This window comes from Sceloporus undulatus, chromosome 2 (genome assembly GCF_019175285.1).
Source record: "Sceloporus undulatus isolate JIND9_A2432 ecotype Alabama chromosome 2, SceUnd_v1.1, whole genome shotgun sequence".
NCBI classification, from domain to species: domain Eukaryota; kingdom Metazoa; phylum Chordata; class Lepidosauria; order Squamata; family Phrynosomatidae; genus Sceloporus; species Sceloporus undulatus.
This window is the reverse complement of record NC_056523.1, coordinates 137313568-137333104: the sequence shown is the minus strand read 5'-3', so window position 1 is coordinate 137333104 and position 19537 is coordinate 137313568. Positions and strand designations below refer to the sequence as shown.

Here is a 19537-nt window from a genome sequence, read left to right as displayed (position 1 = left end):
AATTGAGAGCCCATGTCCAAAACCAGCTTTTCCAGACATGGAGCTTTACCTCTGCATCTCGCTCCTCTGCTGAGATACTGACGAAGTTTGCATCTGGAGATTCAACAGGGGTTGACTAAGAGAAGAGAAAGAGGGGGAAAGCTGAGACTTACTGATAAATTTCCTGTAGAGATGGGTTAAAGTGATATTGCACTCCACATCAGAGATATTAACACCAACACAATACATGCCCAGAAGTTCTGCTTATCTCACTTGCTTTTTACATCTCCTCTCAAGGAGCAATCAACAAGACATAGATGGCAAGTTTGCCTGGGCAACACTGGCTCAAGTTTTGTTAATGGAAAGCAATGCATGCTTGGCTACATCCAATATCCTTGTTGCTACAGTCCCAGTTTTTGACATCTTGGATTTTGGATATGTCACAAAACTATTGGGTTCCAGCCAACAGACACCAACATAGTTTCATTTATATTTTGAAAGTCAATGATGGGTAGGGATACATCAAGGACCATATGAAGTCTGATGGCCCAGGTTATCAACCTTACCTGTGGACAATCATGGTTTTCACTGAAGATGTGAATTCTTACCCTCCAGTCCTCAAATCCCACAATTTCTGCCACATGTACCTTGACTATCTTATTGGTTTACCATACTTACATCTCCTTCTGAAGGTACCCCACTGGCAGCAGCAGGGGATGGGACTATGTCTCCTTCCTCTTCTTCTTCCTCCTCCTCTTCGGTTCCGGGAGCTACATAGGAGCCTGACATGGAAGACATGGTGTCAGTGCTGATCTCAGAGTGCTGGCTTTGGGAGGAGGCCATGGACATGACTGACTGCGCCAGACTGCTGCTAGCAGGATCTAAGGAAAGAGGGGAAGGTGGAGGCAAGACACGGTCAGGGAGGCAGGACATCAACAAGCGACACTCTGGGTTGGTTGTTGCTAGTTGTGTTTTTCTTTGGCTTCATGTAGCTGGGATGGTAGGACAAACTTTTAAGAGCTTCTCAGATCCAAACCAAGCCTTTGGTTTTGAGCAAGTAAATTCCTCACTCTGTTGTGCTTCAATTTGTTTGTTTTTTTTTCCTGCTTGATTTTCCCATGCCCCCACTTCTTGTTGCTTTAATATCACACCCAGTTCCTAGTAACTTGTCTTGGGGCAGTTTGTGAAGAGTGCCTTCAAAGGGGTGTGGGGGGAACTACTGATAAACCTGTTTCTGTTTGACTGCTTCCCAACCTTCAGCAACAGCATGGCTGACTGTCAGCTAATTTCTAGAAAAACAGGAAACCAAGGCAGCACATCTGCAAAACAATTTTTGGAACCAAGCTACACACTGGACATGCATCTGTCCCACCTGTGCAGTCTAAATTTGATTAGCAAACTGATTAAATGTGAAATAGATGAGAACACTGTCAGATGGATCCATAATTGGTTGTAGAATGGAGCCCAAGGAGTTGTCATCAATGACTGTCCTTCAAACTGTCTTAAGTGGAATGCCTCAGAGTTCTATCATAGGGCCATTGCTCTTCAACAGTTTAACCAATGACTTAAATGGCAGGATGGAGGAAATCCTCATCAGAATTTCAGATGACACAAAACTCAGAGGGGTGGGCTAACATAACACATTGGAAGATAGGTACAATTAACAAGGACCTAGATAGTTAACAAGGACCTAGATAAACTAGAAAATTAGTCAAAAATCAATAAAATGAAATTCAATAGTGACAAATGCAAAATTCTACAGTTAGGCCACAAAAACTAAATGCACAGGTATAGGATGGGGAATGTATGGCTCACCAGTACTACCTGCAAAAAAGACCTTGGGATTATTGTTAATCACAAGTTGAACATGAGCCAGCAGTGTGATGCTGCAGCAAAAAAGGTGAATGCTATTTTAGCCTGTATTAATAGTAGCATAGTTTCCAAGTCAAGGGAAAAAATAGCCCCACTATATTCTGCATTAGTCTGACCTCATCTGGAGTACTGCATTCAGTTCTGGCCACCTCATTTTAACAAGGATATAGACAAGTTCAAAGAGGATAAGAAGTATGGAAAACAAAATACATGAGGAGAGGTTGAAGGAGTGGGGCATCTCACTCTGTATATTCAGCCTATATGACCCTTCTCCATCAAGGAGTTCAGAAATATGATAAAGTACAGGAGTATAGGATTGAGGTAAACCTTAAATATGTTTGGCTATGAGTGTTATAGTGATGTGCCCCAAGAATCAAGGTAAATAATCTTTCCTGTTGTACCTTCTGGGGAAGAGATAGTAGAGGACAGAGGTGTCCCTGTACATGAAGACTGGTCTATTGCTCCTGAAGAAGATAAGGTGAGGTTTTCACTCTCTGGTGTCACACCACATTCCTGCAGAACATGGGAAAAGTTGTTATTTCCAAGGAAGTCACTATTATCATTAAAGGTAGGTGAGCTCTCCCAAGCTTCTCTCAAGTAAAGACAGGAATAGCTGAGATATTCTAGGGGACAAAAAAGAAAAGAAAAGAAAAATAACGTGGATCATTTATCAAAGGCAATCCAAGGCCTTTTAAAATTGGTCCTATCCAATGCATAGTTCTGTAACACTGGGCACAACCAATGTGAAGAGGCCTGTGGGATTTTGGCAGCAAAAGTGCTGTCAGCTGCCTAAGCCTCCAAGATTCTCAGTTGACTAGGGGCCAAAAAAGGCAGATTGTGGCAACCACACATGTACAGCCCCAATCTGGCCCACTGCCGCTGTTTCAAACTGAAAAGGAGAAGTTTTTCCCGCTCCTTTTCGTTTAGAGTGGCATCAGGGCAGCTACAGGCTGTGTTTGGGACATATGGTATCTAAACACCATGCCCTCAACGCAGCCTGATGGAGTTCTGGACCATCTATTTAGGACCAAAGGTTTTGCTCATCCTCACCTGGGTCAGCAAAGCCTTTGGTAAGCAGAGAAACCACCCATTTGTCTTAGGCAGCATCCATACTGCAAAAATAATCCAGTCTGGCCTCACTTTAAATGGCTCACTGTTATGGAATTCTGGGGACTGTAGTTTGTTGTAGTACCAGAGCTCTCTCACATAGAAGGCTAGATGTCGCATGAAACTACAACTCTCATAGAATTGAGCCATGGCAGTTATAGTGCTGTTAAACTGGATTATTTCTGCAGAGTGGATGCAACCTAGCCTAGGTCTCTGGATTTTCATCTGAACCTGGGAAGAATTCCAAGGTATGTAAAGATCACTTCTCTTCTTAGTTCCTTAGTTACTTTGAGAAAAAGGCAAAATATAACTCATTTATTCATACATACATACACACATTCACAAGGCCCTGAAGCTCTTTCCCAAGTGTGACTTGAGATATGTTTGCCAGCATCTCTACCTGCCATGGTTCAAATCCTAGGAACTCTGAAAGATGGAGAATTAATCCCTCCTGCTATGTGTTCCAGGCAAATATTTGCAAGAAAGAAAAGCAGCAGTGTTTAAACAGAGGACCTGAGACATTTCAAACAATCACCTCTTCCTGAGGATGAGGAGACTTCCTCCTAGAAATTCTGATCTCAGATTCACTGCAGGTCTTCTCATCTTCTTCTTCATGTAGCACCGAGGAATTCTGGGATATGGACCTGGAGAAAGACAAAACAACCTGATGGTGACCTCATTTTAGCACAAAGGAAAGAGGAGGATTAAAAGGCTATATAGAATCATAGAGTTGGAAGAGACCACAAGGACCATCCAGTCTAACCCCCACCCCCGCCATGCAGGAATTCACAAAGCATACCAAACAGATGGCCATCCAGCCTGTGCTTAAAAACCTCCAAAGGAGACTCCACTACACTCCAAGGGAGTATGTTCCACTATCAAACAGCTCTTACTGTCAGGAAGTTCTTCCTAATGTTTAGGTGGAATCCTTTTTTCTGTAGCTTGCATCCATTGTTCCAGGTCCTGTTCTCTGGAGCATCAGAAAACAAGCTTGCTCCATCCTCAATATGACACCCCTTCAAATACTTAAACAGGGCTATCATGTCACCTCTTAACTGTCTCTTCTCCAGGCTAAACATCCCCAACTCCCTAAGATCTTACAAGCCATGAAAGATAAACTAAGTATCCATTTCCAACTAGCCAGATTAGGAGTGGACACTATGCAGTTTGTAGACTAGCAAGAGAGGGGATGCAGTCCCTTAGTGAGTGTGGTTGGTGTCAATATGGTCACACCCCAACTCTTGCTAATTTCCCACTCCTGAGCTAGATATATCAAAAAGACAGTTACAAGAAGGACAGAACACAAAGATACCAGCCACCCGACTTTGCAGGATAGCCAGTGCAGTGCAAGGAGGAGGATCCCTCAGGCCACTTACTTAGATAAGCTCTTCTTCAGCTTAAGTCCTTGGCTGCCACAATCTGACAAACGTTCAAGGGGAGACAGAGTCCGTACAGGAGGCAAATGGCCATCACTCCCGTAGGAAGGCAGGATGCCCGACATATGGCTGTCTCCAGGCACATGGAGTGGAAGGGCTGCTGGAGATGGAGCAAGAGGCCCATTAAGGGCTTCCAGGAGGGAGACCACCTCATAGCCAGGAGGGATGTTCTCTGAAGACTAAGAGGAACCAGAGATCGGTATGAGAAAGACACTTCACATAGCATCAGGGATATTTTTTAAAAAGAGGAGATCAGGACAAAAACAAAATGCCCCAGCCACCTTCCAAAGTAACCTGACGTACACAAAGGAGAGAAACTGATATCACTGAGAACCTTATATAGTCAAAAAAACCACTCGTTGCACATAAAATGGCTTACTTTGTACATTTTACTTTAGACTAGATTGGCTGGGTTTGTTTTATAGAGCACAAAAAGAAACTGAAGATGAATTATTGCAAAACAGCACACAAACATCATTGAGTGCCAGAGCCATGCAAGGTACGAAAGCACAGCCCTACAAACACAGAGAGAAAGAGAGAAACTGGGCTGGTGGGAATGGAAGTTGGTGGAAATAATCTCAGACTAGCATTGCCAGGTGTCCATACTCTAGAAAGTTTGTCCTATATGAGCATTCAATGGGATGCCAAAAGTGTCTAATTTGGGGTATTGGGTGAACACACAGCCCACAAATAACACACAAAATGCTGTTGTGTGTGTTTCTGCTGTGAGTGCAGCTGGTTCTTAGCCTTCCTGCCCCAGGCCTAGCAGTGTGTTCAGGCAGGCAATGGTAAAATTCCCCAACTTGTGATGATTCCTGATCCGCCACTATGACATTTCCAGGAATTTAGGTGATCACACAGGATTTGAGCTCTCTCAGTGGCCCAGAACTCTTCCAAGAGGTCCTCCTCTTGCATGATGTGAGGCAGACCTATCTCAGATATCCCAGCCAGTCTTGACCATTCTTCCTTGCTGAAAGGCACAACCTGCAATAATGCAGACAAACCTCCACCATCATGAGGTTAAAGTGCACGCTGCTGTGATAAATATGACCAATGAGTTCATTCATGCTGCAGATGAAGCAGAATATTTGTTCAGGTTGTATCTTCTCAGTCTGTATATGTATGGGATTTGCATATACTATTATTTCCACATATGTGTGTATGTGGTGGGGAGGGAGCAGATTATATCTATGCACACACAAAATTATCACATCTGAGGACAGAAAGCTTGATTTTTTCTCCCTGATATCTACTTTTCTAAACTCAGAACTGTTTAAAAATCAGTCTGTACATTTAGAAACACAATAATGCTATATTCTTTCTGCAGGCTGATACAATATTGTCCAAACAATGTCCTCAGTTCTTTGTGAGAAGTGAACCCAAGATACCTAGGAAAGCCCTGTTCTACACTGGATTGATACAAGATCTAGACTAAATTCTCAGGATACACTAGAAAGGTGCTGATGAGACTGACTAGATTTCTGTAGAGCACAAGCAACAACAGCCTTAGCCAGTATAGGTAAGAGTGAGGAAAGATGCAGTCCAACACTGAAGGCCTACAGAGTCCCCATTCCTGATGTAGACCCTCAAAGGCCTCCATCCCAGTTGCCACTGCCATGGCCGCTGAAGGAGAGAAAAGCAGCCAACATCTTCTAGACTTAGTCCGCTCTCTCATTGACATCCCCTTTTCCTTGTGTGTCATGTCTTATTTAGACTGTAAGCCTGAGAGCAGGGAGCTGTCAAATTAACAATTTGTAAATTGCTCTGACAGCCCTTTTGGCTGAAGTGGGAGGTATAAATGTTCTTAAATAAATAATGAAATAAAGGCCTCCACTACCCAGATGTTTTCCAGATCTGCAATTCCTCTGGCTGACATAGCCTTTATCTGCAAGGTTTTAGCTGAGACTATCACAGTTCCAGAGCTATTTGAAAGAACGATAGTCAACTGCTCTTAACTTTTTTATTATATATGTATGTTGAGCATTTGTATATTATCTCTCAGCCCACTATAACCTTGAGGCAATTCTTTCTCACTCAAGTATAGTTCTTTCTCACTTTGGTGCAGTTGTGTACATGGACACACAAACAGCATTTTTAAAAATAAAGTAAGATATACATTGTCAGTACATTTCAAAAATAAAATACACTGCTTGATCGCAAAAATACGCAGAAGAAATTGAACTGTTCCAACACTTTATATGTACAAACCATATTTGTAGAGTACTAGTCTTATTTGCCAATAACTGTGTAAAATATTTTTCATTTCTGAATAACATTATTATTACATAGTCCCTCTTTCACTCTAATATAATTTTTTCAAGCAAGATGGCACATTCATTCAGTTTGCTTCTCCTTCATGCAAGACAAGGTATCAAAATAAGTCCTCTTCCCTTTCCAGTGAATACATTCATAAGAACACTGTGGATATACACTGAGGAACATGGGCAGTTGCCCAACTCATATTTACAAACAACACAGTCCTTCATTCACATTTTGCCAATATAGTAAGCCTCTTTGGTACATAAAATGTGAATTGCCTTTGACCTGTCTTAAAAATTTGTCAGTATGTTTTTACAAAACCTCGACTTCCTGACTGTGATTTGATTGACCAACAACAGTCAGTAACACTTCACCCCACATTCTTCAGTTTGCACAACTGACCCATAACAGCCTCCATGCCACTGTACAAGAGGAAAGCTTTTGAAGCCTGGTAGTTAAAAGCAAGTGTCTCCTTGTGCTCAATGTTTCTACAACAGTGCAGTCTGCAACACAGAAAACCAGTTCAACAAAGATGATGGTGGTGTGTGTGTGTGTGTGTGTGTGTGTGTGTAAGGGAGAATGTGTGTGTCTGTATGTGTGTCAAATACTAACCGAGTGCTCCTCTGAGTCTGATGTTTGGGAGGCGATGATGGGGTTGAAGCTGGTTGGCGAAAGGGGTCCAAGCTTTTTCCTCATGGCTCTGATCTGTAGCAAGGCCCGGAATGCTGCAGGGGGGGGATGGGTGTGGGAGAAGCAGGAGGGGAAAGAAAATGAGCAGCTTTCAAAAAACCCAAAGTCACAAATACTAAAGAGGACAGAGGTTATTCTCAAAGGTATCTTCTGACAAACACGTTGTGCTATAGGTGGCTATGACCACAGTCATCAAAAGCTAACACACACAAAGAAGCAATATTCTGTAAGGACTGGCAAGAGTTCTCAATGCTCCAACCAACCGACCAAGTGCAGCTCTTTCACCTTTGAGCACAGAATACAGGATGAGTCTCCCTTTCAACATGCTAGGAAACAGAAGTGTCTTAGATTCTGGAACATTTGTTCCAAGGATCCAAGTCTAAACAAGAAATTTATTTATGTTTTGTATACACTGTCTATACATAGCCTGAAAATAATTTTATACACACTATTTCAAATAATTTTGAGCATGAAACAAAGACTGCGTATATTAAACCATCAGAAAGCAAAGGTGTCAATATCTCAGCAACTCATGCAGACAATGTTGGATTTTTTAGTATTTTGGATTTCCATATAAGGGATACTCGACCTGCATGTGTAAAGTTCATTTCCCTACATGAAAAGATTAAGAAGGATCAGTTATTTGCCCTCCACAGGGTGAAGGCTACTTACTTTAACCCCACATCTAGATGTAGGAGTGTGCAGGGGAACTTACGCAGTCTGCAGATGGGGCAGTTGTTGGCTTGGTAACGCAGAGTATCAGCACAAGTATTGCAGAGGCAAAGATGGCGGCAAGGTAAGATCAAGGTATCCCGTACATCCGAGAGGCAGACCACACACTCTGCACTGTTGTCACTCACCTCATCCTCTGCCACCTGACCAGAAGAGGAAAGCAGAAAGCAGCCTTTTTTGGGATCATGGCTGAGTGGGAAGGGACATCCATAATGAGCGTGAATGAGTGAGAGAACTGTTTAGGACAGGTTTATATAACACTCAAAGAGGAAAAATAATAAAATCTAAGCAGTAACCAACTTGATATGAATTTTTTTCCTGTCATTATTCATTTTTGGCAAGTATAAAATGACACAGCTCCTCAAGGCTATCTATGTGGTTCTCCAAGTGTTCTCACAATCACCCTAACCTTTCAATTTTTTTTCAACTGTTTAGGTATGCCCTCTCAAAACCTCTGGAATGAACAGTGAGCCATTTCATCCCATTTTTAGGGGTGGATGCCTATTTTAGACCTGAGCTGTGCTGCACAATCAATTCCAGTTTTGAAAAAAAGCTTATATAGAACTAAATCAGGTAAGGGTAGCACAAGAGTGTGACAAAATAGCTAATCACACATTTTGGAAACCTCAGAGGGTGCTATTAACCATTTTGGGGTGAAAAACTTTGGGGTGGAAAACTTTGGGGATATTTTGGGAGACAGAGAGTTGGAGCTTAGCCCCTGGAAGTTGCCAATGGCTCATATATGTTTTCACATACACAGAAATAGAGAAATGACTGTGTGTGTACGCTTATTGATATCTTATAGTGCAACATACAAAAGTGTTTGTGCATACACACATGTGCAAATGCACAAACACACACACACACATCCATTCTATATACATATTTCAGCATTTCTACTTCACATATTTACATTACAAAATCAAATCCAGGTGGTCACATTTGTATGCAACATTTAAATGCCTTGCATCTTCATCTCCACATTCTTACCTTGGAATCCTGTGTGTTATATTTGTTTTCTATACCATAGATCTCCTGGAGCAGGTAACTCACTCCATCCACCTAGGAGGGGAGGAAAAAAGGTAGCATCACAAAATTCATAGGAGAAAGTAAGAACTGAAAATGCCTCCAGGAACAACTACCGACAGTCTACCTGGGGAAAAGCTTCCTTCCCTCTTTCTATCTTGTCATTCCACATTCAAAGGGTAACAGTCTCCTTCAGTTCATCAAAAAAAGACACAGGTACACCATCCCACACTGTGTAAACTATTTGCATGCTGTATAAAAAAGTGTAAACTATTGATGACACTAAAAACAATTTAAAATGGCCAATTTAAAATGACATTCTTTATTATTATTATTATTATTATTATTATTATTATTATTATTGTAAAACATACATGCATATACATACATATACAAACCACAGACCCCCCTCCCCCATCCTTCTTATACATATATTTCTTTTACAATTTCCATTTCCACCTCTATAACATATTCTTCTTTTTCTTTTCCAACCTATACTTCTCTCCCTTTTTATATGTCTATTTATATATATTCTCTTCTTGTCTTTTCTTCTATCTTTATATGTCATTAATTAGCTTCCTCATTTTGGTCTTCTATGATCTTTTTCCAATAGTCCATTACTAACGTCCATCCATCTTCTCCATCTTCATTGTCCTCTTTCCTTCCTTTTAACTTTCTCGACAGCTTATTCGTGTCTCATATCTACCAATTTATCAAACCACTCCTGTATTGTAGGAATTTGGGTTGATTTCCACTTTTGTGCATACAGTATTCTGGCTGTTGTAATCATATACAATATTAATGTTGAATATTTCTTCTCCAAATCTGTTCCTAGTCTGTTTGTGATATTTAACAAGTATAGTTCTGGATTTATTTGGTAGGATTTTCCTAGCATCTCTATAATTGTCACATGTATCTTTTTCCAAAATTGCTTTGCTTTCTTGCAGGTCCACCACATGTGGCAGTAGGATCCTTCTGTTTTTTTACACTTCCAACATAACTTATTTACATTGTTATAAATTTTTGATAATTTAGATGGCGTTAAATGCCACATATAAAATATTTTATAATAGTTCTCTTTTAAGTTTTGTGCCAAAGTAAACTTATTGGTTTTCTTCCACGACCTTTCCCAATCTTCTAGATTTATATTATGTTGGATGATTTGGCTCCATTTTATCATATTTTCTTCTATACATTCTTGTTCTAGGTCCTGTTTTAGTAATTCCCCATAGTATTTTGAGATTTTCTTTTTTTTTTCTCTTTTCCAAAATTATTTTACCCATTTCGTTTTTAGTTTTTTCTATTCCCTCCTGCAACAAATCCATTTTTAATCTTTCTTCCAATTGTTTATATGGAAACCATTCTATTTTTATCTTTTCCCTCTCTAACCTCTCTCTAGATTTTAGTTTTAAAGTTGCTTTATCACCTTCTTCCACAATTTGCTCATATGTTAACCATTGTTCTTTTGTTCTTTTAAATCTGCCAAAATGGGCTTCTTGTGGTCCACAATGGTATCTTGCCATAAAAAATTTTCTTAACATATTCCCAGATTTTCAACAGCCCTTTTCTTACCACATGATTCTTAAATTCCTTGTCCACCTTTCATTTCTTATATATTAGGTATGCATGCCAGCCAAACTTATACTATGACCTTCTAGATTTAATACCCTTTCATTTTCCAAACAGATCCAGTCCTCTAGCATCCCACATGCATAGTAATATTTTTCCAGATCAGTTACACCCAAGCCGCCTCTACTTCTATCATCAATCATACTCTTCCATTTTATCCTCGCCTTTCTGCCGGCCCAGATGAATTTGGCCAACTCTTTTCTCCATTCATTAAAACATTTGTCATTACTAATAATAGGAACACTTTGAAACATAAACAAAAATTTCGGGAGCACATTCATTTTTATAACAGCCATTCTCCCAAACAGTGATAGTCATAATCTAGTCCATCTACCCAGATCTGTTTTTATTTCCTTCCATTTTTTCTTATAATTATTATCAAACAGATCTCTGACTCTCTTTGTTATCCAGATTCCCAAATAGTTTACTTTATTCTGTGTCTTAAATCCTGATATTTCTTCCAGTTCACTCTCTTCTTTTTTTTTTTTTTGTCATCTTTTTAACAATCATTGCTGTTTTCTCTACGTTAATCTTAAGTCAGGCTACTTCCCCGAATTCCTGTAGTACGTTTTTTAATTCCTTTACGCCACATAGTGAGTCTTCTATGAAGACCACCACATTGTCTGCATATGCTTTTACTTTATACATCTGATCTTTTATTTTCACACCTTGTATTTTTTCATTTTGTCTTATATTTTGTAACAGAACTTTCATTATCAGAATAAATAATAAAGGGGACAGCGGACATCCTTGCCTTGTCCCCTTTTGTATGTCAATTTTTTTAGATTTTTCTCCATTTACCACTACACATGCCTTTTGCTCTTTATACAATTGCATTATCAATTCCACCAGATTTTCTCCTACTTCTGTTACTTTCAAAAGTTCATACATAAAATCCCATCTCACATTATCATACGCTTTTTCTGTGTCAATGAATATTAGAACCACTTTCTTTTCCTTATGGTTGTTGTAGTATTCCAAAACATCTATGACCATTCTTTGATTATCCCTTATTTGTCTACCTGGCAAAAAGCCATTTTGATCTATATGGATTCTGTCTTTTAGAATTATTTTTAGTCTTTCTTCAAAGAAAGGACTTTTAAGAAGATGCTGTACTCTTAATTTTAGTTTTAAAACTTTTTAGAATGTCATTAATGACATTCTAAAAAGTTTTAAAACTAAAATTAAGAGTACAGCATCTTCTTAAAAGTCCTTTCTTTGAAGACCTTCATTGCTGAAAAGCCAGTCAGAATGAAAGAGTATTTGCCTACTGGTGGAAGGACAGCAAGGAGAAAGGTCCAGGAAGGGAGTTTGAGAGCAACCATCAAGAAGGCCTTCTTTCCCATCCTTAGCAGTCATGCCTGTGAAAGGGGTGGGACTGAAAGAGCCTCTCAGGGCCCACCCAGGTAGGCTCATATGGGGAGAAAGGGTCTGCCAGATAGCCTAGACCTAAGCCATGAAGGGCTTTATAGGTGATAACTAGCACTTAAGAATTGTGCCCAGAAACAGACTAGTGGATCTATTGTAGTAAGAGGTTTGTATGCTCCCAGGGCATGTCTACATGGGCCATTTGCAGGCATTTCCCCCTGCCCTCACATTATCCTGTCCAAATGGGGCAGACTCAAAGGCCTGATTTGCCTGTGGACTGTCTACATGCAGGAAGGGCAGGCCCGTAGCAAATCTAGGCCATCCCTCCCTTAATATGCTTTTTAAAAACCTACTTTTTGTTCTGGAGCTTCCCAGAAAATATGGAGCAAGTTTACACAGCATCCCACTGTGTCACCTGGTGTTGCTACCACCAGGTGAATTTTTCTTCTGAAGTCACAACGAGGCACCCAGCCATGTCATTGAGGGACTTGCACCGGTGGCAGTGGAGATGGGTGGCACAGTGGGAGGACATGTAGATAGCCACCTGGTGTTGCTCCGGAGCATATAGGTAATGTGGGGAATTCAGGCCAGTTTCAGGCCCAGAATACACTGGTGGCAGCTCAGCATATTCTGGACAGTGTAACCTGCCCCCAGTTGCACTCTTAACAACCCTTACTTTACCATTTTCTCCAAAGTGGAAGCAGTGAATAGGGTGGGTGGGGTGGGGTGGGGTAGGATGGGGGACAAATGGAAACAAGAAGTAGCTAAAAAGGGCATGTTAGCAATATACATGAAAATTTTCTTAAACCACACACTCACAACTTGCTTCTGTTTGAGGGGCTTCACACAAAAGCTGCCATCCGCATGCTGAGAGAAAGACACAAATGATGAGATAGAAACTTTGGCATCATTCTCTGTCAAGAGGCTTTACAGAATACACTGGTGCTGAAGCAGAATTCATTCACTGAACAGCATCTGTTTAGAAAGACATGTATGCCGCATAACAGAATAAAAAAGAAACATATTCTATTCAGATTGTGCTCAGCACTTCAGAAATCTAAGAATCAATTCTCTTTAACTCCATCATTTTTATACCTCCAGCATCACTCTTCTCTGCCCCAGCTCTCATCAAAGATAATTTTATTCACAAGTTCAAAGCATCCTCCAATTTGTTTAATTTATTTCACCATGTGGTTTTGTAAATATTTTTACCTTCACTCAACTGTGAACAGCTGCCTGGGGGATACATACAGGCTAATTAAGGTAATGAAGGCATTTGGGATTGTCATGAGCTGGGAGGAGTTGTTTCCACCTGGACTCTTAACAGCATGCTTTTTGATTAGGTACCACAATGGCCCAAAAACCCTAAATGCACTGAATCCTAATCTGATCTTGGAAGCTAAGCAGGGTCAGACCAGGATGAATGTCAGGTATTTTAGGCTATATTTTAGAGGAAGAAACTGGTAAAATCATCTCTGATGTTCCTTGCTTAAGAAAACTCTATGAAATTCATGGAGTCAGCATAAGTCAACAGGTGACTTGAAGGCATGTGCATGCAAGCACACAACACACATATACAAACACACCCCACAAAAGACACTACACAATAACACCTCTCTGACATCTTGTAGGGCCAACAAAATCTTCAGTTGGCCAGTACAGGCTACCTACAAGGACTACCTCTAACTTTGCTGGTGCTCTACTGGACAGTGAAGGTGATCCATTCCTTCTGTCCTTCCACTAAAGAGGTTGAGATGAAATTTTGTGGACCTCTCTAAATACACTTTGTGTTCCTGAAATAATCTAATCTGGACTAATCTATGGATCTATTGACATGACCACCAGTTTCTAAAGCAAAGGCCCTTACTTACATGGAGCATCCTCGGTCATACTCACAATTAATGAGGCAGAGACAGAGCTACCAGAGTTGAAATACCAGGACTTCTTTACTGGTAAGGATGATGACATCCTGCCACACATCTCAGGTTTCTCTGTTCCCTTTCAGCTTAGTGTATGTAATTCTTCTAAACTGCAGTGGGGCAGATTTTCCCAGAATACCAAATTACGATGTATTCCTGACTTAACACAAAATATTTCGGGATTGCCTTCTTGTGGCCAGACAACCAAGAAAAATTAGATTTACAAAACTGAGAACAACTCAGCTTATTTTGTCAATATGGATTAACACAGCTGTGTGTGTATTAGGATTCTTCTTAAGGGTGTTGCTATGAGGACTGTCAAGATGAATATCAGTGCTTCTTAATTTACTGCTACCATGTTGACCCTTGGAAATTTCCTCTGAGTAGTCTTACCTGTCAACTCCCCAAGTAGCTCAACAGCCTTCCCAGTGATGTTACCATACTCTTGGACTGAATTCTTTGTGCACATTCAGTAGGTGTGACTCATGTATGCTGGGCACAAAAACTAGTTTGGACAACAGATCAGCAGGAAGACAACACTCACCTTCTCAAATGTTGCCAGGAGTACATGGCAGTGGCCCATATGTTCTGCAAGACAGGAAGCAAACAAGGATGAGTGTGGGCAAGAATTTTCTTATTTTCCTGATTCCTCAATAGGGTAGTTTTTAGAGTTGACAAAGATTAAAGTCAGGCTAATTAAATGTGCAAAAAGCAGTTAGCTTTCAGAGTGTACTTGTTTGTTAAAGTTATCAATAGGACATCAAATGAATACTTGGAATGTGGTTATCTTATCAAAAGCCATGTTGCAAAAGTACCATGACAGTTTCCAAGAAAAACTATTTGGGCACCCATACTAAATCAAGATAAACCATCCCTTACCATCTCCCTCATCTACCACTGCGAGAACCACCATGGGATAGACTTCACGGTCCAGGTCAAAGCTCAACTATAAAAAACAAGAAGGAAAAAAATGAGGCAATTATTAAGGTGAAAAATGGTTAAATAGTTGGAAATTTTACTATGATTCACATGTGCCAAGCAACCATATCTGAAAACATCAGGACATAGAGCTTGCTATTTTGAAACTGCACAGTTCAGCACTGAATTTGGCTTTTAAACTGTATGGGGAAAACACGTGTTGCAATGTCAAGCTTTAGAACAAATGGTTTATGAAGAGCCAATGGGGTACAGGAATTACAGCACTGAACAGGAATGTGGGATAGTTCAGGTTCTTGTTACTCCCGGAAATTCACTTCAGTGTCTTTGGCCAGTCCCTCTCTGATCAATCCCATAAGCATGTTAGGGGGATAAAACTGGGGCAGGAGGGAGCCCAGTACACTATCTTGAGCTCACAAAACAGGAGATAAACCTTACAAATAAATGATTGGTAACAGTTTCTTCCAATCATCTGAACAGGTAGAGAATAAACATTAAATACACTCTTGGATTCTCTCCTACATTAATTCACTTGTGCAAAAGTTGCAAAGATGGGAGAGAAATCCAGTACACACACGTTTTAAAAATGGGATGCGTGGCTTAAGAATCATCCTTCTGTCAGTGCTCCATCTTCTCCAACACACTTTGAAGAAACAAAACTTCCTCCCTCCCTTTTTATCCCCATCTCGCCTGGCCCAGGTGCTCTGGAGCATGTCTCACAAGCACTTTCAAAACTAGATTTAACGTGACCATTTCCTCAATCCTTTCTTTTGCAGAACACCTAAAGTTATGAGGTGCTACAACAGAAATCACAATTGAATAGGTGAATGTGTGTCATTTCCTTCATTACTATGATGCATTCTGCTTGGAAGAAAAATTGCACTTCTGTGCAGGACTTCCCAGCTACTCTAGCACCTAAGCATTAATAGTTTGATGGCCTATTAAGGAGCTCCTGTGTGTCTGTTTGCTTGCTGAGATGACCACTGCCTCATTTCCCAACCTGCTTAAGCCTTACCTCTTCTTCTGTCCATTCTGAGGGGTCAACAGTATGGGAAGGGAGGCAGAACTGCTGGCACACTCCTCTCTTGTAGTGGACAGTCTCAGATTGTAAACTGTTGTCTTTGGGGATGTAACTAACAGAGAGAGGAGGAGGAGGAGGACACGGGGTAAACAGCCACAACACATGTGTTTGACCTACAAAACTCAGAGACACCCCCCTCCCCCAACTTCCACTGGATAATGAAGACTTCTGTGTTCTGGAAGGCTTTCTCCCTGAAGGACAGGTCATGTTTTTATATGTTGTTTTTTAAAATCAGCTCTGTCTACTTCTACTAAATTTTACTGATATTGTTATTTTAAGGTGATGCTGTTGATGTTCATTTAATTATCATAAGCATTATAATAATTTAACTATTATAAGCCTTAGAAACATGTGGTAGAAATTCTTAAGATACGTTTTTTTAAAAGCCTCTACTCCACAAAATGTATTGTGAAGCACTCCTCTGCAGCCTGATGGCACTCTTCTGTCACAGGTCAAAAGCCATACCACAACAAATTCTGTGCAACTTGTCAAAAGATAGTCAGGAATGAATTCTGCTTTGCCAGAGGCTGAAATGAGCCTGAGACTCAGTAGTCCAAATTGCTACTCCTCGTTGTGTGGCCTTGAGTTGTTTCTGACTTGTGACTTTAAGGTGGACCTATCACAGGGTTTCTCGGCAAGATTTTTTTCAGATGAAGTTTGCCTTTGCATTCTTTTCAGGCTGAGAGAGTATAATCTGCCCAAGGTCACACAATGGTTTCCATGGCCGAGTGAGGATTCGAACCCTAGTCTCCAGAGTCATAGTCCAGTGCTCAAATGAACGAATTTATTATTACGACACATGGCCAGCACCAAAATATAGCAAAATTTAAAAACATGTAACATCAGATGTACTGCCGTAGCAAAAATATATATACTTTCTACGTCAGTGCTCAAACCACCTTGAAATTATCTTTCTGTGTCTGATGGACTCTCAACCTTTGTCTGGCTGATTTCTTCTCTATGCACACACAGTTCCTAGAAGTCCCAGAGCCTTAGCGCATGAGAAAAGAAAGGTGAGGTGGATTAGGAGAGTAGCAGCTTTCTCCTTGCCTCTCTGTATGCTGCTACAGAACTTCTGTTCTCTTTCCTAAGAAAGATGGTCATAAAAGTGTGCTTTTTGCCAAATGACGTTTTTCAGCATAACAAAAGCCACACTTTTATGACCGCACTCTTGGGAAGAAAGAGGAAGTGCTTCGACAGCATGCAGAGAAGCATGGAGAAAGCCACTACTCTCCCAATCTGTTCTGGCTTTCTTTTCTCATATGATAAGGCTCCCAGATGGTGTGGCCAGTCACCAAGGATTCTGGGAGCTGAAGTCCAAAACCCCTAGAGAATGAAAGGCAGAGGATCATTGTTCTACAGGGATCTGATATTGATCCGCTTCTATTAAGAGGGGTTGACTGTTTGCCTCCACATATGCCCTGCCTATATATTTGAAAATAAACTGAAATAAAATAGAAACACCTTTAGCCTTCACGGATTTCATTTCCCATCATTCGTCACCACTGGTTAGTCAAAGGTCAATGGGAGTTACAACCCAACTACATCTGTAAGGCTAACCACTCTGTAAGGTAATATACCCTGTAGTATGTATTACACTGGGAAAAGTTAAGGGGACTTTTATACTGTTGCTTCCCTAAGGCAAGGTTATTGCCCCTCTACTGACAGTTACAGTTGGGCTAGATATACTTTTCTCCTTAGAATGCTAAACAGAGATGATCTCTCCTGTTTTAACCCAAAATTCAGTCCAGGCAGATGCTCACAAACAAGAGAGGTCAAGTGTAGTCTACGAATGTTGCCCACCCATGCATTAAGAGCTAGAAGAGAAAGAGATTTCATTTTCTTTAAAAGTGCACAAACAATCCCCTCCACGCAGACTTCCAGTGCAAGGATGGTGGGAATAGGAAAGTGCTTGGCACCTCCACCCTCAGTACTGTGTCGTTCCCAGTGTTTACATGTTCAGCAAAATATCAGCAATCAAAACATGGTATGAGTGTGGGCTTGCCACCCACATGGACACACACCTCAGAAACCCTGAACCCTGTCACACTATAGAATTACAGTACTATGATTCCAGTTTAACTCCCTAAAGAATCCTGGGATTTGCAATTTAGGGAGAGGTATTTAGCATTGTTAGCCAGAGAGCTCAAGTGAAGACTATAAATCCTAGGATTCCAAAATATGAAACCACAGCAGTTAAAGTGGAATCATAACACTGTAATATTGTTATGTGAAAGAGCCCCCTGATAAGACTGCATATGTACATGTATACAAACAGGTTCACATATTACAATAAGCACATGGATGTGAAACCAAGAAGGCATGACTCATTTTCTACTCTGGATATATATGTATAGGACAGTGGCAGTGTTGAGTGTGTTTGGACTACAGCCACATTAAATCATTACATGGGATACATATGGTGCCCATGCCCCAGCTCTCCTGTTATTTACCTCACTACTCCATTTTGGAATTCTTCAGTAGCTTGATAATAAATTGTTATAGCCACCCGTGCGTCTGTGTCAAAAGTAAACTCCACATTGTAATGGACTTTAGCTTTGCTGACTTCTTCACCTGGAGTCTTCACTTCCTCTGTGCATCTATTAAATCAAGACACAACAGTAAAAATCAATCCAGTTCTAGTATTTTCAACAGATGAAAAGGACTAAGCTGCCCAAGTATTGATCTGATATCTGTCTCTTCTGCTAAAATATATATACCGAATGGTTTCTTCCACTAAGGACAAATAACTGCTGTAGACAGGAAATGACACTGGATTCATAATCATCTCAATTACCAGAAAATTCTAGTAACAGTGTAGTACTATCTCCACAAGGCCATAGGGGCAAATAGTCCCAAGCTATTTTAAAAGATTAGACAGATTTGAGCTATTAATGCACCCTCTGAATGGTTTGGGCATATGTTCCACTTTTTATTTCTAATCTCACTCACGCCCTTTGATGATGTTCCGGGAATGCTGAACTAGACTAAGAAGGAGCAGATGACATGAGAAGAATAAAATAATCTGATCAGTGGAGGAGCAGGTACATTTTAATTGCCATTATACTGCAAGGACACTTTGTCCCTTTAGAATTTCTTTTCTTAAAAATAATCATACTTCCAAATATAAAAATAAATGTGGAGGGAGGCTGTCTGCTATCACATAGTTTCTAGCAAACACTAATCTGATCCACAGTGATCAATACTGCTTGATTTCATCTTTACAATAAAAGAGATTCCATTCAAACATTTCGAAGAACTTTTTTACTGAAAGACCTATTAGACAATGGAATAGATTTCCTCAGAGTGTGAAAGAAACTCTCTCTCTCTCTCTCTCTGAGATCTTTAAATGGAGGTTGGATGGACATCTTTGACGAGAGTTTAAGATGTGTATTCTTGCATGGCAGAGTCTTGCATGGCCCCTGCGTTCCCTTCCAACTCAAATCTTCTATGAATCTGTTATTATATTCCTGTATTTGATTGGCTGCTCCCTAGATAAATTC

General features: G+C 40.4%; 1 protein-coding gene across 4 annotated transcripts in view; it reads right to left on the bottom strand.

Moving 5' to 3' along the window:
- Positions 1–19537, bottom strand: part of RNF157 (ring finger protein 157) — a 111116-nt gene that overhangs the window by 19733 nt on the left and 71846 nt on the right. For all 4 annotated transcript variants that reach the window (XM_042452678.1, XM_042452676.1, XM_042452679.1 and 1 more), the window contains exons 4-16: positions 18488–18634; positions 15969–16086; positions 14897–14963; positions 14562–14605; positions 12918–12965; positions 9066–9137; positions 8059–8218; positions 7266–7378; positions 4335–4573; positions 3494–3602; positions 2253–2364; positions 658–860; positions 50–115 (exon numbers count right to left, since the gene is read on the bottom strand). In XM_042452678.1, the coding sequence (XP_042308612.1) occupies positions 50–115; positions 658–860; positions 2253–2364; positions 3494–3602; positions 4335–4573; positions 7266–7378; positions 8059–8218; positions 9066–9137; positions 12918–12965; positions 14562–14605; positions 14897–14963; positions 15969–16086; positions 18488–18634 (1498 nt within the window). The remainder of the gene's footprint in view (positions 1–49; positions 116–657; positions 861–2252; positions 2365–3493; positions 3603–4334; positions 4574–7265; positions 7379–8058; positions 8219–9065; positions 9138–12917; positions 12966–14561; positions 14606–14896; positions 14964–15968; positions 16087–18487; positions 18635–19537) is intronic.